The sequence below is a fragment of the Muntiacus reevesi genome, chromosome 2, assembly GCF_963930625.1.
Source record: "Muntiacus reevesi chromosome 2, mMunRee1.1, whole genome shotgun sequence".
NCBI lineage: Eukaryota > Metazoa > Chordata > Mammalia > Artiodactyla > Cervidae > Muntiacus > Muntiacus reevesi.
The window spans coordinates 98,979,404-99,002,780 of NC_089250.1; the positions used below are offsets into that span (position 1 = coordinate 98,979,404).

Here is a 23,377-nt window from a genome sequence, read left to right on the forward strand (position 1 = left end):
TAAAAAAACATGTTGTAGAGTTTTAGGCCACCTGGCAAGAGTTTATTTTTATAAGTAATTTCTATATAATGATTTCAGTTCTCTGAATCAAACCCTAGCTGCAACTTCTGTAGTGCTAATCAGAAACCACAGAATTAAAATGCTAAGATGGAAGGTTCCTTTGATTTCACCTAAGTCTAATTCCCACTAAAAGACTGTTAGAAATGAGACAAATTATAGTAAGGCTATAAGCAAGCAAAATGGCAATCACAACTAAAACCAAAACAAATAAAAACCAAGGGAAAAGCTCTAACACCTCCAGTATTAAAGTATAACTTGTTATAATTTTTTAGCTGTAAATACCAAATCAAAGAGCAAAAGCTAACAGTACAAAAATGAGGCCATTTAATGAACTATGAAAACTAATGTGTAAAGACAAAAGCACATCCATGAAGACTTCAAAGAGAGAAATAACACTTAACTAAGGGAACTATCATCTACTTTTGGTAGATCTAATAAAAGAAGAACCTAACTACTAATTCCCTAAGTATTATAACCTCACATACAACAAACCACTGCTCATTAACTCAAGCTCTTGTTCTTTCCATGGAAACAATGCCTCTATATTTTACTTCTGAAATCAGTAACTATTCTGAAACGAAACAGGAATATGGACTTTCAGCTTCATTTTAAGAAACAAGTCAAACTAGTCCAGTTGTACTTTCTTTCAATGTATTTACTATGTTACCTTAAACATTTAAGGAAAAGAATAAAATACTGATATAATTCAATCTAAAATTCAAATATGAAAAGAAAACAAACTGCTGTGCATTTTAACTTTTACCTTTAAAAAATCAACTCATAAAACATAACTAGAGATTTTAAAAAACATTTAGCTTACTACTTTTGATATGAGTTTCTTTACATGATTTAAATCTAAAAACCAGCTAGAAAACGTTTTTCCAATTAAGTTTTGTATTTAAATTGCAACAACTGGGAATTAAAATCTAGAAACTGAACAATTCAACTTATGACAATCTAAAGGAAAATTACCACTTAAAAAGAAAATGAACTACTATTATGCTAAACTGATATGCATGTATATAGTAAATACTAATCTCATTTAATTACATGAATTGACCCAAATCTTAACCTTTAGAGCTGGAGACAAAGATAATTTATACTAATATCTAACCAGTTATTATCTAACAATGAACATCATTTGAATGGCAGGGACTTTTATTTTGCTCACTTGTGCATGTACAGCCACAAGATGCTGCCTGGCTCATAGTAAGTTCTCTATGTATACTGACTGGAAAAATCAATCATTTATCCTATAATCAAACTTTATCAAATGCATTAAGTTTCTTGATGTTAGCCAGAAAGCTAGACTTAAATATTCAAAAGAATATCTGAATATCAATGAAGCTTAGTGAATAGATAATTTTTTAAAGTGACCTGAAATTTCTTACCTGGTAGGGTTGAAAGGCACTATCTTCAGTTAAAAAATCCAGTTGTTTATCTACAAGGAATTCTACTGCAGTGATTGAACTGGGTACACTTTTTTCAACCAGGGGTTTGAAAGTCTGGTAAGAGAGAAAAAAAAATTCTAATGGTTATTTTCTGGGTTTTATCCTCAAAATGTGAAGGGGTATATAGAAACACAATGTATTAAAGTCATTATCATAACGATTTTAGGCTACCAATTAATATGTTTTCATAATCTAAAGTAATGCTTTTATCTGGAATATTTTTGTATTAAAAGGAAATTAAGTTGATTTTAAGAAAAGATTAAAAAAAAAATCCCAGTCTATTAATAAATCCCAGTTGTTTAAAAGGATGTAATCAAATATACATATGTATTAAAATTTGTATGTATTAAAATACATACATATGTATTAAAAATTCCTAATATAAAAACAGAGAAATTGTTTCCAAAAAAGCAAACTGGGTAGGAGAGGTTATTATCCCAACTCTTTTAAAATATTGTTAAGCATTATTCTTTATAAAACAGAGTAGTTATGATTTACATGTACAGTTTATTTCCTAGCTCATTCACATCAAGGATTTTAAATGATCAGGATGCATCTGGTCTTTTAACTCCACCCCATGTACTACTTACCCCCGCCCCTGCCCCAAGCACAAATAAAAATCCAGCTGCTTCAGTTAAGAGCAGCACTGGGGGAAGGGCACAGGAAAAGAAGAGGGAGGTAAAAGTATTACACAAAACTCCCAATCACCTTCCAGTAAACTCCAGGTTTCCACTTTTATAAAACAAAACAAAACAAGGGGGCACGTGGTGGTGGGGCTGGGGGGGGGTGAATTGAGCAAATCCATAGTCATTTGAAGACAACTTTTACATAAATGAATTTATTCGTATCTTGGGTAGGAGGTGGGAGTGAGGGAGGCAAGAGAGGAAGAGGAAGGAAGGAAATAAATGTACTAGATATGCACTTTTTATGACTATCCTAATTATTTTCAAAGTAGAAGTAATTTGAATAAAAGCCAAGGATATTATATCCATGATAGTGTTTTAAAACTTATAAATGAAAACAATATTCCACTGTTTTAAAAACATAGTGACTTTACTATTAAAGAATCTAAGTTTGGAAAATGAAATTAAAAAGCAACTCAGTTTCTAAAGTACTTGCATCACAAAGGGAAATCTTTCTTGCTACAAGTAACTTGTGCGACCATTTGGATGTAAACCAAAGGTTTCTGCAGACAGTAAAAATCTCCAGAAGATACAAAGCCGTTGTAATTCCCTCTTCTCTTATTTCTGTCTTCAAGAAATCTAACATCTTGCTAATCACAACTAAACACTCTGCTGAAAAGCCTTTCAAGATTTTTAAATCAGAATGGCTCTTAAGCAGTTAATGTCTCTATTTAAGAAATTATCTTTAAAGCTTTCATCAGGAGTCTATGTTTTGAAAAAGCTGAAAACACAAAGAATAAATAAGCATTTTAAACATGATTTATTCCTATACTATTCACTTCATGAACTAATAAATGATACATTCTTTCATAAATGAACATAAAAAATTATCTTACATTTCCAATTTATTTTCAGTATTTATGATTAGAAAACCTAATCACAGTAATATCCTCCTTCCCATGTTCTAAGGCTAACCTTTTATGTATCAAAAGTATTTTTTTTGTGTGAGAAGTTACATTTTCAAAACAGGTATTTCCCCATTATTTAGCTATCTCCTGCTTCTGTGGCCATCTGACACTTTCCATTTACCATAACTAAATTCTTTACGTGAAATATGTAACATTCTCAAATTAAATGTTTAATTTTTAGCAAAAAAATTAGAAAACACTGGCAGCTTCTCAAGACAACTTTAAATCCCTGAACTTTATCAAATGCTCTTATTTCTTTCTAAACAGTACCAAATCAGGTCAACTTGGGAAGGTTAAAAAAAGGCCCACAAAAGGTACTACCTAAATGCCTAAAGATATTGTACCGATTCAATTAAGGAGGACTGGAGAAAAAAAGTAAACTTCTCCACTCCGAGTGCCTCTTTCTTACGCAAATAATACAGGTGGTTTGCATTTCCTATGAGACCTAGTCATTTTATAATATGAAAAACATTCTTGTGAAGAGAACCTCTCAGAACTCTGCTTTTTAAGGTAAGTCAGAGATCTAAGGGTAAATTTCAATAGGCCAATTTATCATAATTTAAATTACTGAGAAAAAAAAATTAGTTTCCAGGCTAAAATAAAAAAGAATTTCTCATTTTAGGGTATCTAACTGAAAGCCACTGGTAGAATCTAGCTATCAGAAATGTTAAAAGACTAGTTTATAATGGTCTATTTCTGATGCATGAGTATTTATAATAACCAGGTACAAATGGAAGTCAAAAGTACACCATGCTTCTTAAATAGCAAATAGGACAAAGACTTGGAAATTTTAAAACATGCAATTACTCTTAAACTACAAATATGTTCCCAAGTGACGATACTTTTATAGTACTTGTTAAAGAAATGTTTCAGTATGTATTAAACAAGCAACCCTAAAAATGTGCCACTGTGTCTACTTTACTGAAAAATTAAAGACAAACAACATATAAAACTAAGAGTTAAAATAAATCCTAATTCCCTAAAGTGGCAAATAAATGATGTAACCATTAATAATCTTTGTATCCAAATCAAAAACATCCACTTAAAGGAAATTAGCTTAAAAATAAAAACAAGTATTTAAATAAAAGTGAATGAATCCTACAGATTTTGGATGAATCTGTAGTATTTCATGGGTCTAGGTGCACTGGAATGCAAAGAAACTAGAACTCATGCATAGCTAAGTAATTCAAGACTCTAAAGATACACCATTCTAAGAGGAACTTCCACAGCCTAAGGGGAAGCTACAAGCTACCATCAGATGAAAGTCACAGCAGAATGTGACCCTAATCACAAAATGACTTCATTCTAACGCTGAAAAAAGTCTTTGAAAATCCAAATTAAAACTGCCAATTAAACAAAACACTTTTTCAATTTCATTAATGGACTGAGAGTTCATTTAAGGTCCTTTGTCTTTGTTAACTGCACTTTAAAAATAGTATAAAGTCAAATAAATACTTAGAAGAGAGCCTGCATTTCTACTAGGGCCTACCATGCTATAGGAAGAATGCTTAGAACAACTGTATCCTGTTTGGGGCTCCATGCTGCACCACATTCCATTCACATGAGGAAGAGGCGAACAGATGAGCCCTCCTCGAAAAACATTTTTAAAATAAATCAGCTACAGTTCTCAAACGTAACTCAGCTGCTCAAACAAACCATGTTAAAGCTCACCATTTAACATCTGACTGGAAATTCACAAGGTTTATGCCTACAGTTCAAGTTTCTAACAATCTCCAGTTAACATTTAACAATTCCTTTTCCAAGTGAAAAAAATTAGGCTCATAAACTACAAAAATCTGATATAAATCTCACTAAAGAAATACTAAAGCAGAAAACAATCTAAGATACATTTTAGAAGTCAAGGTTTAGTCTTAAAAAAAAAAAAAAAGATTGGAGTGACTCGAAAGAACAAAGTCCAAATTCCCACCCAAGCAGGTCTATTGAAAAACACGATACTGTTAGAAAACAAGTTGGGGGTGGGGACAAGCTTACACCAGACAGAAAAAACCCTCACAAAACAAATAGCCCTGCTTCCCTTAAAACATTATATTCTTAAAACCCTAGTCCAAAACATTTCTGCTACAATACTTTAAACAACTGAGCTTGTTTTTTTATCATACAGTGTTATGAAATTACTACCGACACAATAAATCACTCTCTAAACAAATGAAATCATTAAAAATTTTAAAAAACTAAGACCACGAAAGCTGGATCTGAAAAAGACAGTGACCTTAATTCCTAAAATCGAGAAGCAAAACCAAATGTAAATTAAGACAAAAGAAAAAGGAAGCAGAAAAATACAAACCGTACTTTGTTCTTGAGAATTTTAAAGTATCTTTAAATCTCCGATATCCACGACAAGGCTTTAAAGGTCAAGGAGTATAGCTGACATTTCCATTTTGTTCTTGAGCAGTATTTTTTTTTAAATCTAGCCTCAATAATTCTTAAGTCTTCAAAAATCACAGGCAAATGGCTCTCAAACCAAGCATTTCTGAGCTCACTGGCAGCGCCGTCATTGTATGGTAAGAAAAGCCAAGACGACAGAACGAAGCCGAGGCTGTACCCTAACAAGTCTCCGACCAGCAAGTGACGGTTTTCTGTCTGCTCCGGCTCAGAGCTGCCAGTGCTGAGGATTACAACTCGCTCTTTGTCATCGGCGCTGTGGTGTTAACGACCAAGAAATCCTGCAGCTGAAGCACTACCGCACCCTCCGATCTGGGTCAGGGTAATTTCTCCCGAGGTCGCTTACATAACCAGTAAGATACTCCAGATAGAGAGAACGGCCATCCATCAGCTAGAGAGAGCCTTTTCCCACTGTACTCTGTCTGTGTGGAAAGACTGCAGTGGCTTCCAGCAGCGCAGACACCCAAATGAGAACGACTACTTGGCTTAGGGCAGACTGAGAGAAGGGAAGAGGCGGTGCTCTGTAAACTGTAACTAATCCTCCGTCACAGGTGCTGATGGAGTCACTTCCAGCACGAGTCACATTACTGGTGATTACTCATTTGGCTGCGCCATAGAGACTGGCTCATAATTTTAACAACAGACAAAGACAGACTAGTGGCGAGACTGAGAGCTCAAGTTTACTGTCTCCTTCACAAGGCAAATGCAAATACAAAGTTTTCGCCTTACAGATTTACCAAGGTGAGAAAGTGCAGAGAACAAGTAATATGTAAATCTCTCTCAAGTGGGCAAAAATAAAATGTAACTTTAAACCTATTAAGAATACTTTCAAGTGTGTTTTCAAGTAAAGAATTTACTTATAGTTCACTCATTTCTCATTGGAAATATACTGGTATTTTTAAAAACACAGGGGGAAAAACAGTTTAAAATGTTTCTGGGGTAATAATCTAAGTGAAATCAAATGACATAACCAACACCACACCAACACTACTCAAAGGAAAAACTAACTGGTAATATTTATTTTGGCAGATTAAAAAATACTCCTGAAACACTTTTATTATTTGTAAGAATAATTTAAATAGTTCATAGCTATAAAAACCTTTAATAGCTACAGATGGCTATTCAGCACCTGACGTGATTAGTCTGAACTGAGATCTGTGCTGTATGTATAATAAACACGCTGAATATGAAGAAAGAATGTCAGATATCTGCAAGTACAAGAAAACACTCACCTATTTTTAATGATGTGCGTGAATGGCCTTTTATTTTAAATTTGTCCCAATGTTAGGTATTGCAATTTCAATAAATCTAAAAATTTACACTGATTTTAATACCAACAACCAATTTATCAAATCATGTTGAGAAAAACTTCCATTCCCAGCCAATGCCCTGTCCCTTTAAATCTATTCCAGATGTATCAGCTTCATTTCATAAAAAACATTCAATTAACTACTAGAAAAAAAGATATTTTTAATTTAGTCTATTATGCATTGTACTTACGAAAATCTCAATCCTTTTTTATTTTAAAGATGAAAGAGAGGAACAGTGATTATTCTAAGAATATTAGTAAAGTTCAGTTTTAGAACAGTGATAGAAATGAAATGTAAATGAAATGTACTTTTTAATAATGAGTCAAGTGAATATTAAATCACATATAGAATACCAGTATTTCATTTCATAATTACTTAAGATGTGATCATAAAACATGTACGGAATTAAAAGAATTCAGTGGAATGTAAGTTACCAAAAAAAAAAAAAAAAACAAAACCAACTGGAGTAATATGGCAGCCTTATTCTGAGCCTGAAACAAACAGCAAATGCTTGATTCAGGTTATTACATTATATTATAAACTATCAAATTTTAAATACATGTCATACTACTTTTCTACAGTTTACTGTATATTAGAGAATGAGTTAAATATTTCACAAGATGCATCTTACAATCTCACATAAATTCAGATTTATTATTAACTTAAAAACATGTTTGTTCCTCAAGTACTATGTCCCCTACAAAATCAAGTAGCTTTAAGAACTATACTCAACTAACAACTGCCACAGTATTTATATATTGCTAGTGATACACAATTAAATAATTTTATAAAATTAAAATAATTAATGTCAGTACTGAAAAAGCACTCATTTTTATTTCATACTGCATCACGTTACATTAAAGTTAGATATTTTTCCATTACCATAAATACTACATTTTTGTTGTTTAGTTGCTAAGTCCTGTCTGACTCTTTGCGACAGTCGACTTTTAATGGAAACAAATAAAGGTTACAAGTGCAACTAGCTGAAAACCTTACGTATCTTCTTAATGTTTAAATTGGGCTTGATAAATATTTTTATAGGGCTTCGTTGGTGGCTCAGATGATTAAGAATCCGCCTGTAATGCAAGAGACCAGGGTTCAATCCCTGGGTCAGGAAGATCCCCTGGAAAAGGGAACTGCAAACAACTACAGCATCCTTGCTTCGTAAATCTCATGGGCAGAGGAGTCTAGTAGGCTACAGCCCATAGGGTCGCAAGGAGTCAGACACGGCTGAGCAACTAACACAAATATTTTTATAAATATATAAATATATGTTTGGTCTGGTACACTGACAAATTTCTAACAAATAAAAATATTGAAGTAACAACACGGAGAAAGCATTTAGAAGCAAGCGTAAGTTGCTTAGCTTTTACAACATGTCTTCTTAAATTCTCTCTTGTTCTTAAAACTGTATGGGATGCTATTAAATATCACCTTTCAGACGGCAAAAAGCACAAATTTGAGGAGAGTAGCACTGTAATCCTTTAAACTGGTTCTTCTTACTCCTTATACCTTCCTCAATGAAGGTATAATGAATTAAGGAAGGAAGTTGAAGAGTTAAAATTTTTTTTTCTTTTTTTTTTCCGGCTGGGTAAAAGGTCTTTTCTGGCAGCTAAACCAGGCTAGAGGAAGAGGAAACTACTCCAGTTACTGCCCAGAAATACACATCTCTGACTTCCTTCCTTTTTAGCTGGTTTCTAGGTTACAAGCTGAATAAATCAACAGAGGTGAGAAAGTAAACAGAGGCTAAAAGGAAGGCAATACTGTATGGCTATCTGAAGAAAATCTGTTCCTTCCAATAATTGTAGAACTTTTATACATATAATTAAGAGTTAAACTAACATTTTGGTTCCATTTATTTTGGACCATGAAAGAAACTCCTCATCTTTACAAATACGGAAATCTAAACAAACAAGTGGATTTCTCCAAGTAAACAGACTGTACAAAACACCAAAAACCTCTAAGGTTCAGTGCTTTAGCGTTTTAAGTACTTTATCAGACACAAGGATAGGAAAATAACAGAAACAATAGTAATTTAAAAATGATTTGAACTTGATTTGGCCTTATCTGAAGCTGATTAGATTGAGGAAAATACTTTTCAATAAGTCCTATTGATCTATGATAACATATAATCAAATGTGTAACTCTTGCATCATGGTATTACCCTAATGATTAACATCTTCACATTGATATATCTATGTAGATATTCCAGGCACTGCAAGGGTGATGTAGCATGGTACACTTCAACAGACCATGAAGTTCCAGGATTTCCAGATAATACAGACCTAACACTGATTTTTAAACTCTCTTTTCTCCCCTAAGCATGCAGGATGTTCAATCAACCAATATGTGTGCGCTGTCTTAAATTATTGCACTGCTCCCTCCTTTCTTCACTATATCCTGGGTAAACTGCCCCAGTCATAAGAGGAAAGTTACGCAACAACAGAATGTATTCATTTTTTAACTTTGGAAATATTTATCATAATTTTTATGACATATAGTTGACTAAGAAAAATCACTGCTGAGAACACAAAAGCACTATGCAAACAGTCTCTGTGTTTCAATAAGCATTATGGCTGAATCCAGTGTCCTTTTATCTTTTTCTTCTAGTCCTTCTGAGTACTAATAGAGCACATACTCTAACTGGAGTAGTACCATCAGTTTGTCGTTCTCTATGGTTTCTCTCTAAGACTCTCCCTGATCAATCTTTTTTCTTCCCAATATTATGAGGTTTCACTTACAATCATTCCTCTGTAATGACAAGGATTAGGTTTCAGGGTCTAGGAGGATATCAGAATCTTTCAAGGCTCAAGTTCCTTACATGAAACAGAATAGTATTTGCATATAACCCTCCCATATACTTTAAGTCATCTCTAGATTACTTATAATACCTAATATAATGTAAACACTATGTAAATAGTTGACAGCTTTAGTGGCCCAGTCATATCCAACTCTGCGACCAAATGGACTGTAAGCCTGCCAGCCTCCTCTGTCCAAGGAGTTCTCCAGGCAAATACTGGAGTGGGCTGCCATTCCTTTCTCCAGGGGATCTTCTCAACCTAGGGATTGAACGTGGGGTCTCCTATATTGCAGGCAGATTCTTTACTGTCTGAACTACCAGGAAAGTTCCCAAAATTAATAGGCACAAGGAAAATTCAAGTTTTGTTTTTGAGAATCTTTTGGTATTTTTTCTTCTGAAATTTTTCATCCATGGTTGATTGACTCCTCATATGCAGAACACACAAGTAGGGAGGTTTGACTGTCCTTTTCCTCCTCTATAGCTTCATGGGTGTATGCCATTAAGATAACTAATTTTTCTTTCCATTAATAATTCCAGGACTTCCCTGAGGGTCAAATGGTCAAGAATCGACCATGGTGACATGGACTCAATCCCCGGTCTGGGAAGATTCCACAAGCCACGGGACAACTAAGCCCATGGCCCACACCTACTGAGCACTGCAACCACTGAAGCCCAAGCCCCTTAGACCCGGAGAAGCCGCCCGCAATGAGAAGCGTGCGGCGCAGCACCATTAGAGTAGCTGCCACTTGCCACAACCAAGGAAAGCCCATGTGAAGCAGTGAAGATCAAGTGCCGCCAAAAATAAATTTAAAAATTATAGCAATAGATTTTTAGGCCTGAATTTTCATCTTATTCTAACCTGTATTTTACAGCTTTACTATTGGAGGACACAGATATACCCTGTAACCACATAAAACCAAAAATAACTAGAATTAAATGCTAAATTTTCATGCTTCTTTCAAAACCACTATAAATATTCTCACTACAATTTCAGAAATAGTTCCCTCAAAATTCATTAATACAGTGATATCTGATGACTTTCTTTGGTTCCCTTGCTCATATTATAATATTCTGAATATCTGATATTTTTCTTTTAAATCTGTCAATTAAAAAAAACTATTCCATAATTTTAGTATGACTGATAAAAATATCAAGAACATTTTGAAAGTAAACACATCAAATTTACGGAAAATATAATCATACAAGTTCTAGAAAGAAAGAAAAAAATAAATACAAATCAATGATATGAAACTAGCCATAAAAGATACAACATATTTTTAATGCTTTAATTAATACAACAAGGGGAAACTGGAACACAACACACATAAATAATAATCAATGGATTGTTAAAAAGTCCCAAAATAGTTTCAGGTAAGTATGGGAATTTAGTGTAAAATAAAGGTGGATTTTCAAATCAGAGGGGATAAAATGAAAACGAGGAAATTTAATACAAGAAAAACAGCTGTTAAAACAGAAATGGAAGTGATTAAGGTTCTCATTTTTACAGATGAAGAAATGGACATTCAGGGAGATTAAGTGACTTTTGTCAAAATACTAGTAGAATCCATGCAACTAGAAACAAGAGTTCTTAATTCATATCTGAAGGGATGAATTTTACTATGTAATATAGTGTGAAAGAACCATGTTTTCTTCATGCTTGTTGACATGAGGTAGCAGAGAGCAAAGTATCTTGCTATCTGCTGAATAAAGCTTTAAACTCTGAACGTAAAATGGAGGAAACCAAAGATACTTATTTCACCTATCAAAAAGAACAAGCACCTATCAAAAAGAACTAGGTAAACAATTCAACATAAAGGAACTTTTAAAGATAACTTCTGAAAAACAGCATTTCAGACAATGATATTAATAGTTTTTCAGTTTAATTCTTATTTTGTCACTAGTATTTCTGTCAAGAAAAAAATATTTAAATGTAGAAAGTGTAAACTAGGTATTAAAAATAAACTAAACTATAAAAAACACATTGGATCCTGTTTCTAGAAAAAATTATAGATTTCTGTATAAATAACATAATTATTTTCAGATCAGTTCAGTCGCTCAGTTGTGTCCGACTCTTTGTGACCCCACTGACTGCAACACCCCAGTCATCCCTGTCCATTACCAACTCCTGGAGCTTACTGAAATTTACGTCCATCGAGTCAGGGATGCCATCCACCTATCTCAACCTCTATCGTCACCTTCTCCTTCTGGCTTCAATCTTTCCCAGCATCAGGGTCTTTTCCAATGAGTCAGTTCTTCACATCATGTGGCCAAAGTATCGGAGCATCAGCTTCAGCACCAGTCCTTCCAATGAATATGCAGGGTTGATCTCCTTTAGGATCGATTGGTTGGATCTCCTTGCAGTTCAAGGGACTCTCAAAAGTCATCTCCAACAACACAGTTCAAAAGCATCAAATTCTTTGGTGCTCAGCTTTCTTTATAGTCCAACTCTCATATCCACACATAACTACTAAAAAAATCATAGCTTAGACTAGACGAACCTTTGTCAGCAAAGTAATGTCTCGGCTTTTTAATATGCTGTTTAGACTGATCATAGCTTTTCTTTCAAGGAGCAAGCATCTTTTAATTTCATGGCTGCAACCACCATCTGCAGTGATTTTGGAGCCCAAGAAAATAAAGTCTGTCACTGTTTCCATTGTTTCCCCATCTATTTGCCATGAAGTGATGGGATCTGATGCCATCATCTTAGTTTTCTGAATGTTGAGTTTTAAGCCAGCTTTTTCATTGTCCTCTTTCACTTCCTCTTTCACTTTCATCAAAAGGTTCTTCAGTTCCTCCTCACTTTCTGCCATAAGGGTGGTGTCATCTGCACATCTGAAGTTATTGATATTTCTCCCGGCAATCTTGATTTCAGCTTGTGCTTCATCCAACCTGGCATTTGGCATGATGTACTCTGCATATAAGCTAAATAAGCAGGGTGACAATATACAGCCTTGACGTACTCCTTTCCAGATTTGGAACCAGTCTGTTGTTCCATGTCCAGTTCTAACTGTTGCTTCTTAACCTGCACAGTTTTCTCAGGAGGCAGGTCAGGTGATCTGGTATTCCCATCTCTTTCAGAATTTTCCCCAGTTTGTTGAGATTAGAGAATAATTGGAAAACAAAAGAAATGAGTGTAGAAAAGGGTCTCACAGTTCTAAGCATGAACGCAGTCAGTGAAACATTTGCCCTTTTGACCTTTCTTTCACAAGTATGTATATCTGTTACCAATTTTTTAGGAACATATGCTTTATAAGTTGCTCATTTCACTTAGTACTCTTTTTCCCTTTCTTTTTTGGTCCACCACACAACTTTTGGGATGACAGTTCCCCAACCAACAACTGAACCAGGGCCCTGCAGTGAAAGCACAGGGACCCCTAACCACTGGACTGCCAGGCAACTTTCCACTGAGCACTCTTCTCATGCTATTACATTGCCATCATTTAAAATATCTACCTGATAAATACTTAAGGAAATGAACATTAAGTTTTTACTACACCTTTTCTCAGTGTTTAGGCCTTCTTCACTTTTCCACTAATACAAAAATCAGAAGAAAATCATCCTTCTTTTGTTAAACAACCAAAATTCCAAGTTTATATGGGTTCAAATAAATTACATGTTAGAATATTAAATTGACAGATACAAACACAGAGCCATTACAGGCAATCTTTGGAGAAAAAAATAACATTATCAAGATACTAGAGATAAGTAATCTATTTATATTTATTAATATTTGTAAATAACGGAGCTATTCAGAAAAAAAAATACATGCTAGAAAATGAACTTCAGCAAAACTCCAAGATGGACAATTAGAACCATGGAATAGAAAAAAAAAAAAAATCCACACATTGATTACTAAGAGCCAAGTATATTCACTGAGAGTAATTTGTCTTTTAGTAAAAACAAAGGTTACTTTTATGAAGAAACTCTGCAATAGGTAAATCAATGAAATATGGGCTACATGACGGTTCTTGGTACATTTACATCTAGTTAAAGAGTACTGAATAATAGTATTACTTTTAACATATAACATACAATCTCTTCATCTTTCATCTTACACACTATCACTTGAAGGCTACCTTTATTTACAAATTAATATATGACAGAATTATTCCAAAATAAATCTTACAAAAAATGCAATTAAGACCTAGATTTTAAAATGATCAAGAAAACTGGAATAAGGATTATTCCCAAATTTAATAGTCAAAAATTAGGTTCTATTTTTAAGTTGTTAAAAAAATCAACTATACAGGTAGAATGTAAGAGAGATGCAGATTGCTAGAAATTCACGTCAAAGAGTCCTAGAGGATTTCAAGACACTAAGCCAATAAAAGTTATGTATTTTTTAAAAAGAAAGGACAGAGTGGGGGTAAATCAAATTTTGACACAAAGCACCCAGACCAAGGCAGGTACTGGTCCCCTTAGACTTTACATTGGTTATGCTATGTCGGAATATCTTTTTCAATTTGGGACATAAAAGAGGAACAATTACACGTTCGACACGTTAAAATCATGGATTATCAGAATCATTTGAAAGAATGAACAAACAATATCTAATTAAATACAATTATTTAAAGGGTTGGGTAATTCGAAAACAAAGAAGCTTATAAGCAAAATTTCCAGGAAGCCAATTCTAGCTCAACACAAAGAATGCACAGATTTTTAATAATTAAACACTATCAAACCAACACAGACTTACTTATGAAGTAGTGAGCTTCCAATAACTAGAAGCAATCAAGAATCTGGATGAAAACTAACTTGACAAGCTTGTCACTGAAGGATCCCATTTCTGGCTTTGGCAAAGGATTGTTCATGAAATATCAGACATTTTCCAGTTCTAAGATTCTAATACTGTATTCTTTAAGCAGCTTAATGTTTAAGAGCAAACTGAAGATAAAACTAAACTAAACTTTTCATAAACACTGCTACTGTTGCTTTTGCACATAAAAAAGCATAAGAAGAGTACTGCTGAATGTTCATGTTCACCTTATTGATGTAAGGTGGCAGAATGAAAAGTAACAAGTAACATCTCTCATTTCAGATTAAATTAACCAAGACTTGCTCTGCTTGGTAGAAATAAAACTATGTGGGAGACTTTCATGACACAGAAATTTCTGTAGTCCACAGATCCTTTTATCTCTTATGATGAAAAAGTAAATGTAATTTTGTGAGAATAAAAAATATTACAAAATTAAGTCAACTCAACCATAAATGCAAAACATGTGTTAAAATGTTAATAACCAGAAAATCACAGAAGAAATTCAAAGTTAAGCTAAAGAAAACATTTAAAAATATTTTTTCTGATTTTTCTTAATCATTTCACTGCTTGTACTCTTGGAAACTTTAACATGATATCTACTTGGTTTTGATAACTTCTGTATGGCAAACATCTGTTACTTGTGCAGCACAAGTCCTCTACAATTATTTCTCCATTATATCCTTGTTTGTTAAAAACCCTGATGGTATTAGCAACAATCTGGAAGCTGAATTTTTCAACTAACAAGGGGAATTCACAATCTCCATTAAGTATAATACGTTAACTATTTTGGTTATTTTAAAAATTAATACATTTTAGGTGATAACTATCACATATGCTAAACAGTAGTTAGATTCAAAATACAGTAATATCAAAGTTATCAAAATTTCAAGCATATTTCATTAAGTATTGATAACTTATGCCAACATTTTGACAGCCCTGAAATAAGAAAATACCAGTTACAATACCAAGTAAAAAGAATACAACAGAACAGAGAACTTAAAGACTTTGGCATTTAAGTATTTTCTTTGAATTACTATCAAATTATGAGTCATTCAAAATGAACTTCCCTTCCCTTCTAATATATTACAGGACAACTGAAAGTTATATTGCAAAAAACCCCACAAAAACAAAACAAAAAACCCCCCAGAGAAAAGGAATACCCATTATTTAATTTCAGGTTAATATATAAAGTAATTTTGCTATACCTCCTTTAAACAGAGTCCTCCCCTCTTAAAGCTCTGTTTTCTTAACTTAGGTCAATTCCTATTCCATTGAGGACATCTCCATCTAAGAGGATGAGGCAACCAAAGTCCCAAGGGTAAGTGGGAAGGGAAAAAGGTAAGACCCATTAGTGATACACAGAAGCTTTTTGCTTAAGTTTATACAGAGAGAAAATTATCACAATTAGACTCTTCATAGAATAAAGATTCCTTACAGGATCTTCCTTTCCTTCAAAGTTTCAGCAGCCTGTAAGCAGTCTGGGCAAATAAACTTCTTTGGGAGTCCCATGGATTTAATGGTGTTTTACCGCTTTCAAAACTCCCTGAAGAACTGGCTTCTCCTCAGGGATAGCTTCTCTGCACTGACTACTTACCACCTGCTTTTAGAATTTTTTAAAGTGGAACAAGTTTTCCTAATTTCAGGAATCCTTAGGATCATCTTCCCTATTTCCCAGCACGTTTACATCAAACTATATTTTATATTTTAACTTTGACTATATTCTACCTTGGCCTTGGATAACATGAGCACACTTAGAAAGTTACATTATTTAGTTAAAAAAAAAAAATCAAACCATTTAAATGGTCATGTAACTGTGAATTTTTCTACTCTAATGGTAAGAAACACTATATAAGGAAGCAAGTGCTAAAATAACAACAAACGAGTGAATATAATGGAGAAGGAAATGGCAAGCCACTCCAGTAGTCTTGCCTGGAGAATCCCAGGGACAGAGGAGCCTGGCAGGCTGCAGTCCATGTGGTAGACAGTCAGACACAACTGAAGCAATTTAGCAGAGTGAATAGAATTTTTTAAAAAAGCAGACCCACATTATGGAGAAAAAACTAATGGTTATTGGTTGGGAGACAAAAGGGGGGAGGGGATTAACTAGCTTATTTTATACTGTAATATATAAAGCAATATATATGTCAATCCTAAAGGAAATCAGTCCTGAATATTCACTCGAAGGACTGATGCTGAAGCTGAAACTCCCAATACTTTGGCCATCTGATGTGAAGAACTGACTCACTGGAAAAGACCCTGATGCTGGGGAAAAATTGAAAGCAGGAGGAGAGGGGGATGGCAGAGGATGATATGTTTGGATGGCATCACTGACTCGGTGGATGTGAGTTTGAGTAAGCTCTGGGAGTTGGTGATGGACAAGGAAAGCCTGGTGTGCCGCAGTCCACGATGTCACAAACACCACTGAGCAACTGAACTGAATTGACTGATATAAAGCAAATCTCTTAAAAGAGATGGGAATACCAGACCATCCTTATTTGTCTCCTGAGAAACCTATATGGGGGTCAAGAAGCAACAGTTAGAACCCTGTATGGAAGAACTGATTGGTTCTAGATAGAGAAAGGAGTATGATAGGGCTGTCTGCTGTCACCCTGTTTGTTTAACCTACACACTGAGCACCTCTTGAGAAATGCCAGGGGGCTGGATGAGTTACAAGCCAGAATCAAGATGGGGGGAGAAACAACCACCACCTCAGATATGCAGATGATACCAGAAAGCAAAGAAGAACTAAAGAGCTTCTGATGAGGATGAAGGAGGAGACTGAAAGAGCTGGCTTAAAGACTAAATATTAAGGCTCCAAAATCACTGCGGACAGTGACTGCAGCCAAGAAATCAGAAGACGATTGCTTCTCGGCAGCAAAGTGATGAGAAACCTAGACAGCAGTTGAAAAGCAGAGACATTATTCTGCAGACAATGGTCCCTATAGTAAAGGCTATGGTCTTCCAAGTGGTCATGTACAGTTTTAAGACCTGGACCGTAAAGAAGGCAGAAGGCCAAAGAATTGATTCCTTTGAACTGTGATGCTGGAGAAGACTCCTGAAAGTCCCTTGGACAGCAAGGATATCAAACCAGTCAGTCTTAAGGGAGATCAACTCTGAATATTCACTGGAAGGACTGATGCTGAAGCTCCAGTATTTTGGTCATCCGATGCAAGCAGACGACTCATTGGAAAATTCTGATGCTGGGAAAAATCGAGGGCAGAAGGAGAAGAGGGCGTCAGAGATTGAGATGGTTGGATGGCACCACCTATGCAATGAAGATGAACTTGGGCAAACTCCGGGAGATGGTGAGGGACAGGGCGGTATGGTGAGCTGCAGTCTATGGGGTCGCATAGTCGGACACAACTGGGTGACTGAACAACTAAAAACACCTACGTACTTTCCACTGCCACTTGCTGTGTCAGAAAGGAGGGAGCTTTCTTTACCATTCTCTTATAATAGTGAGCTAGACTGAGCTTTAGTATGCTTCACTAAGTTTCTTACTATATTAATTGGTGAAGAATCCTGAAGAATATTTTACTTCCAGAGCTTAATGCTGAAGGCACAGAGTGGTGTTAGCCAAGTCCTAAAACAGTGGTTCTCAAAGGATAGCCCTCCAACATCTAGCTACATGAACAATATCAAGGAACTAGTTTAAAATGAAAATTCTCAGGCTCCACCACTACTAGGATCAGAATTCCTGGCAGAAGAGCCTAGCAACCTGTTTTTAACAAGTGCTTGGGTAGTTCTGGAGCACCTTAAAGTCTGAGGACCACTGAATCAAGGAAATGCTCTTAATTTAACCTCTTTGGGGTCAGTGTACTCTCTGATTCTGATGAAAGCTATAGGTCCAAAGAAACACGGCAACAGAGAATTTTGCATCATAATTTCAGGGATGTCCAAGATCATCTGAGACTCTTCTAAGAAAAAACATTTGTAAGCTTTAACCCTGATCATATACTCAATTAAAAACTCTGAGGATGTGGCACTTTATTGTAAATATTTTAAAAACTTCATTTTTAAAACTTTTCCCCTACTGCCTCAACATACCCACAAACTAAGCACCCTGCCCAGGTGAGCAGGCGTACCTGGATGATAAGGTTGGCTTCTGCCACAATTTCCCTTTCCTGCCTTCCTCTGACCATGACCTAGTAACATTCAAAGGCCCCAGTGAAATCTTGGCTCTTCTACTTGGGTAATCCAACCTGACCTCCCCCCACACCCCCAAGAAGGACACTAGCCCACAGGCCCCTGTGCTCTCCTTTGGCACCCCATCTGCTGCTTGAGCTTTCTCCCTTGTGGCACACACTGACTCTCTCTCTCCAGGACCCCTGAGTAAAATAAACTTTGTTTTCATGTTCCTCTCCTGTGTCTCTTCTTGTGGCTATACCTCAAATAAAAGAACACGGAACAGGCCTAGGAATCCTCAGTTTTAAAATGCTATCTGAGGTAAATCTGAGGTTCAGTCAGCTTTGAGAACCATTGCTTCACGGATCCATGAATGTCGGTTGAAAACACCTAGCCTAGAGTGATCATATTCAGGATAAACTGCCCCAGTTCAGGGCTTAGAAAGTCTCTTGACAGACCAGTCTCATTATCACTTCAATAACTCAACCTTCTACTCTCTCAGAAAGCACAGGGTCTTTAAATAGCTTGTCAATAGCTTTACATTGGAAAGCTGTTCATTATCAGTGTGGTGATAGGAGAATCATGTAGAGATCAATTTCACACACCAGGTTCTCAAATTCAAATCAACTAGAAGGAAATGGCAGTCCACTCCGGTATTCTTGCCTGGAGAAACCCATGCACAGAGGAGCCTGGCAGGCTACAGTCCATGGGGTCCCAAGAGTCAAACACAACTTAGCAACTAAAGAGAGAGACAGAGGGCTAGTGGAGGATAAGCTCTTCTGTATTATGCAGAGATACCTGTTTAAAGATGCCTTGGATTCTTAAAGATACCACAGCAGTCAAAGAAGCATGCTCAGAAAGTGGCAACGCTACATCCCTAGATTAAACAAAAAGAAAGGACAGAGCCCAAACAGTAAACAATGTAACCACAATAGTGGCTTTTTCTTGATGCTTAAAAAATATGAGTAATCTAATCATTGCTGTTCCTTACTTTCTACTCAATAGGAGAAACAGAGGAAGTTCAAGGGCAAATACAAAGAGCCAAAAGTACAGTTAATCATTCAACAAAAAAGATTTCCAAACTGATTAAAACTGCCTGAGAAGGAGCAAAATAATTTCCCAGGTCACATGAACTATGAACCAGGAATTAGTTGGCTTAAGATTGTGACCCAAGGAGGTGTGAAATGAAATGTATTTTTTTCAGTCCACAGAGGTGATGGCCCCCATTTACCTCACAATCTTCTATCATGTTTGATCAATTATAGCGATTTGGGGGATGGGGGGAGATGGGGCACATTAAGGTTAAGTATTTTATCCCGACATCTAGAAAATACACATGAAGTTACAATTTAAGGTACTCTTCTTTAGAATGATAACAGTTATACGTGGAACCTAAATACGACACAAATGAACCTATCTACAAAACAGATTCACAGACACAGAGAAAAGATCTGTGGCGTAAACAAAATGAATGGACAACAAGATCCTACTGTATACTATCCTCACTGCCTTGTGATGAACCATAATGGAGAAGAACATAGAAAAGACTGTATATGTATGGCTAAATCACTTTGCTGTGCAGCAGAAACTAACACAACATTGTAAATCAATCATACTTCAATTAGAAAAAAAAAAAACCATTTACGAATAGTGAATCAAGCTCTCAATTACATGCTTTAGTTATTATTAATATAAATGCATGACCATTAATTATTCAGTTACCAAACATGTGTGTATAGCCCCTATAACATGCTACACATCTACTACGCACATACATACAGAAAGTAAGAATTACCATTTTTTGTTCGTTTTCCTTGACCTCTTATCTAGATAATAAAGGAACTAACTGCTCTTGTACAACGAAATTTAACAAGAGTAAACGTCAAATCCACAGTTTAGGTTCCAAAAAGCTACTACTTAAGTATGATGCAACACGAACTCACATCCCACCTCTCACAGGCCTACATTACTATACTATGCAGTAAAACTTGTCTGGCCGCTTTTGATGCAAAAAAGGATTAGAAGTTTTATTCATTCCACAAATAGTCACTGGAGTATCAACAATGAGACAGTTAAGCACTGTCTCAGAGATTTGTGGATGATGCAAAGGTGAAGCTAAACAGAAACTCTGTATAAGGCAAGAATGTACTGTGACGTGAATGCTAAAATTGCTATTACAGAGTTCTAAATACATGAATTACAATCCCAGTGATTGACATCATTTCAAATGAAGATCAAAGTCATCCCATTCAGAAAGATATAGATATTAAAATAAAGATAAAAGTAGGTGACATGGATAGAAAAGGTCTGTCTAAAATCAAGGTATGTTAGGACTGGTTAAAGGAGCTGGAAATGTTTAGCCTAAGGTCTTTATTATGCATTAACATACAAGAAAAAAGTGACATTATCTTGTTCTATAGCTGAGGATCTAAACCTGTCTTTTTTTTTTTTTTTTTTTAACCCTTCAAAGGTTAAATCCTTGAAATTGTTAAAAATGTATGAATGTGAGAAAAATTCCCCCCCTGGGAAAAGAGTTCTTGATACAATCTATCAGATTTTCAAAGGAGTCCCTGACCCAAAAGACTTTAAGAAACAGCTCCCAGAAAATAAAGTAGGTTCAATATATGGAAGTTATGTCTAGCTGGTTCAATGTGAGGAAAAGCTTTATAACAATTTTAGCTAAGCAGAATAGGATGAGCTACTTTATGAAGTAGTAATGTCTCAGAAACAAAGCACTCCTCCATGTAGAGGGTATTCATTTATATAGGTCACTACAATGTGAAAGGTTGTGGACACACTTCAGAATATGAAAGAGCTCTGATTCTGAAAGATGTTTAAAAATTTTAAATATCAAAGAAGAGCAAGAGTTTTCAGTGTTTATCAAGAGTATCACCTGTTAAAATCATTGTTACTTAAGAATTTAATTTATGGGTAGGATGTATATGGCATAATAAATCGCTATAAACGTGTGTATGTTGTATTTTTCTGTATAATATCTAATTCTCTTCTAGACAACAGGAAAAAATGGGATGTATGAGTTCCTAAGATACAATTACTATAGGATGCAATAATTGTGTGTGGCATATTGGACACTGGGCGAACATAAAGAGGATAGAGAGAGACTGAAGACAAGGCAACACCAAGGAATCTAATTATTCACTGAGCGCAGATCATCTCACCACATATCTATAGCTCTGTCACCTGTGAAATGCACATTCACTGGTGGTAACTATCACGATCCCATGTGTCTCCTGCCAAAAATGTGAAAGATAAAAAAAAAAGACCACCACCACAAGAGAAGATTCTACACATGTATTCACTGGTGGTAACTATCACGATCTCATGTGTCTCCTGCCAAAAATGTGAAAGATAAAAAAAAAAGACCACCACCACAAGAGAAGATTCTACACATGTATTCACTGGTGGTAACTATCACGATCTCATGTGTCTCCTGCCAAAAATGTGAAAGATAAAAAAAAAAGACCACCACCACAAGAGAAGATTCTACACATGGACATCTCAGATGTTCAATACTGAAATCTGATTGATTACAGTCTTTGCAGCCAAAGATGGAGAAGCTCTAAACAGTTGGCAAAAACAAGACCAGGAGCTGACTGTGGCTCAGATCATGAAATCCTTATTGCCAAATTCAGACTTAAATTGAAGAAGGTAGGGAAAACCACTAGTCCATTCATGTATGACCTAAATCAAATACCTTACAATTATGCAGTGGAAGTGACAAATAGATTCAAGGGATTAGATCTCATAGAGTGCCTGAAGAACTATGGACAGAGGTTCCTGACACTGCACAGAAGGCAGAGATGAAGACCATCCCCCCAAAAAAGAAATGCAAAAAAGCAAAATGGTTGTCAGAGGAGACCATACAAATAGCTGAGAAAGGAAAAGATACAAAAAGCAAAGGAGAAAAGGAAAGATATATCCATTTGAATGCAGAGTTCCAAAGAATAGCAAGGAGAGATAAGAAAGCCTTCCTCAGTGATCAACGCAAAGAAATAGAGGAACAACAGAATGGGAAAGACGAGATCTCTTCAAGAAAATTAGAGATACCAAGGGAACATTTCATGCCAAGATGGGCTCAATAAAGGACAGAAATGGTATGGATGTAACAGAAGCAGAAGATATTAAGAAGAGGTGGCAAGAATACACAGAAGAACTATACAAAAAAGATCTTCATGACCCAGATAACCATGATGGTGTCATCACTTACCTAGAGCCAGACATCCTGGAATGTGAAGTCAAGTGGGCCTTAGGAGGCATCATTATGAACAGAGCTAGTGGATGTGATGGAATTCCAGTTGAGCTATTTCAAATCCTGAAAGATGATGCTGTGGAAGTCTGCACTCAAAATGCCAGCAAATGTGGAAAACTCAGCAGTGGCCACAGGACTGTAAAAGATCTGTTTTCATTCCAATCCCAAAGGAAGGCAAAGTCAAAGAATGCTCAAACTACCACACAATTGCACTTATCTCACACGCTAGCAAAGTAATGTTCAAAATTCTCCAAGTGTGTCTTCAACAGTATGTGAACCATGAACTTCCGGATGTTCAAGCTGGATTTAGAAAAGGCAGAGTAACCAGAGATCAAATTGCCAACATCCACTGGATCATCAAAAAAGCAAGAGAGTTCCAAAAAAAAATCTACTTCTGCTTTACTGACTATGCCAAGGCCTTTGACTGTGTGGATCACAACCAACTATGGAAAATTCTTAAAAGATATGGGAATACCAGACCACCTGACACGCCTCCTGAGAAATCTGTATGCAAGTCAAGAAGCAAGTTAGAACTGGACATGGAACAACAGACTGGTTTCAAATTGGGAAAGGAGTACATCAAGGCTGTTATACTGTCACCCTGCTTATTT

At 35.6% G+C, this 23,377-nt stretch overlaps 1 protein-coding gene across 6 annotated transcripts in view; it reads right to left on the minus strand.

The window, feature by feature from the left end:
* The window catches only part of JMJD1C (jumonji domain containing 1C), a 299,368-nt gene that overhangs the window by 79,792 nt on the left and 196,199 nt on the right, over positions 1-23,377 (minus strand). For 3 of the 6 annotated variants that reach the window (XM_065922419.1, XM_065922417.1, XM_065922422.1), the window contains exon 3: positions 1,452-1,565. The exons of 1 other annotated variant lie outside the window; for it this stretch is intronic. Coding sequence is in view for 2 of the 5 variants with exons in the window: in XM_065922417.1 (XP_065778489.1) it covers positions 1,452-1,565 (114 nt within the window). In the remaining 3 variants the exon portion in view is untranslated. Of the gene's footprint in view, positions 1-1,451; positions 1,566-5,412; positions 5,981-23,377 lie in introns of those variants that run through there. 2 more of the 6 variants (XM_065922421.1, XM_065922420.1) reach the window with 1 other exon arrangement.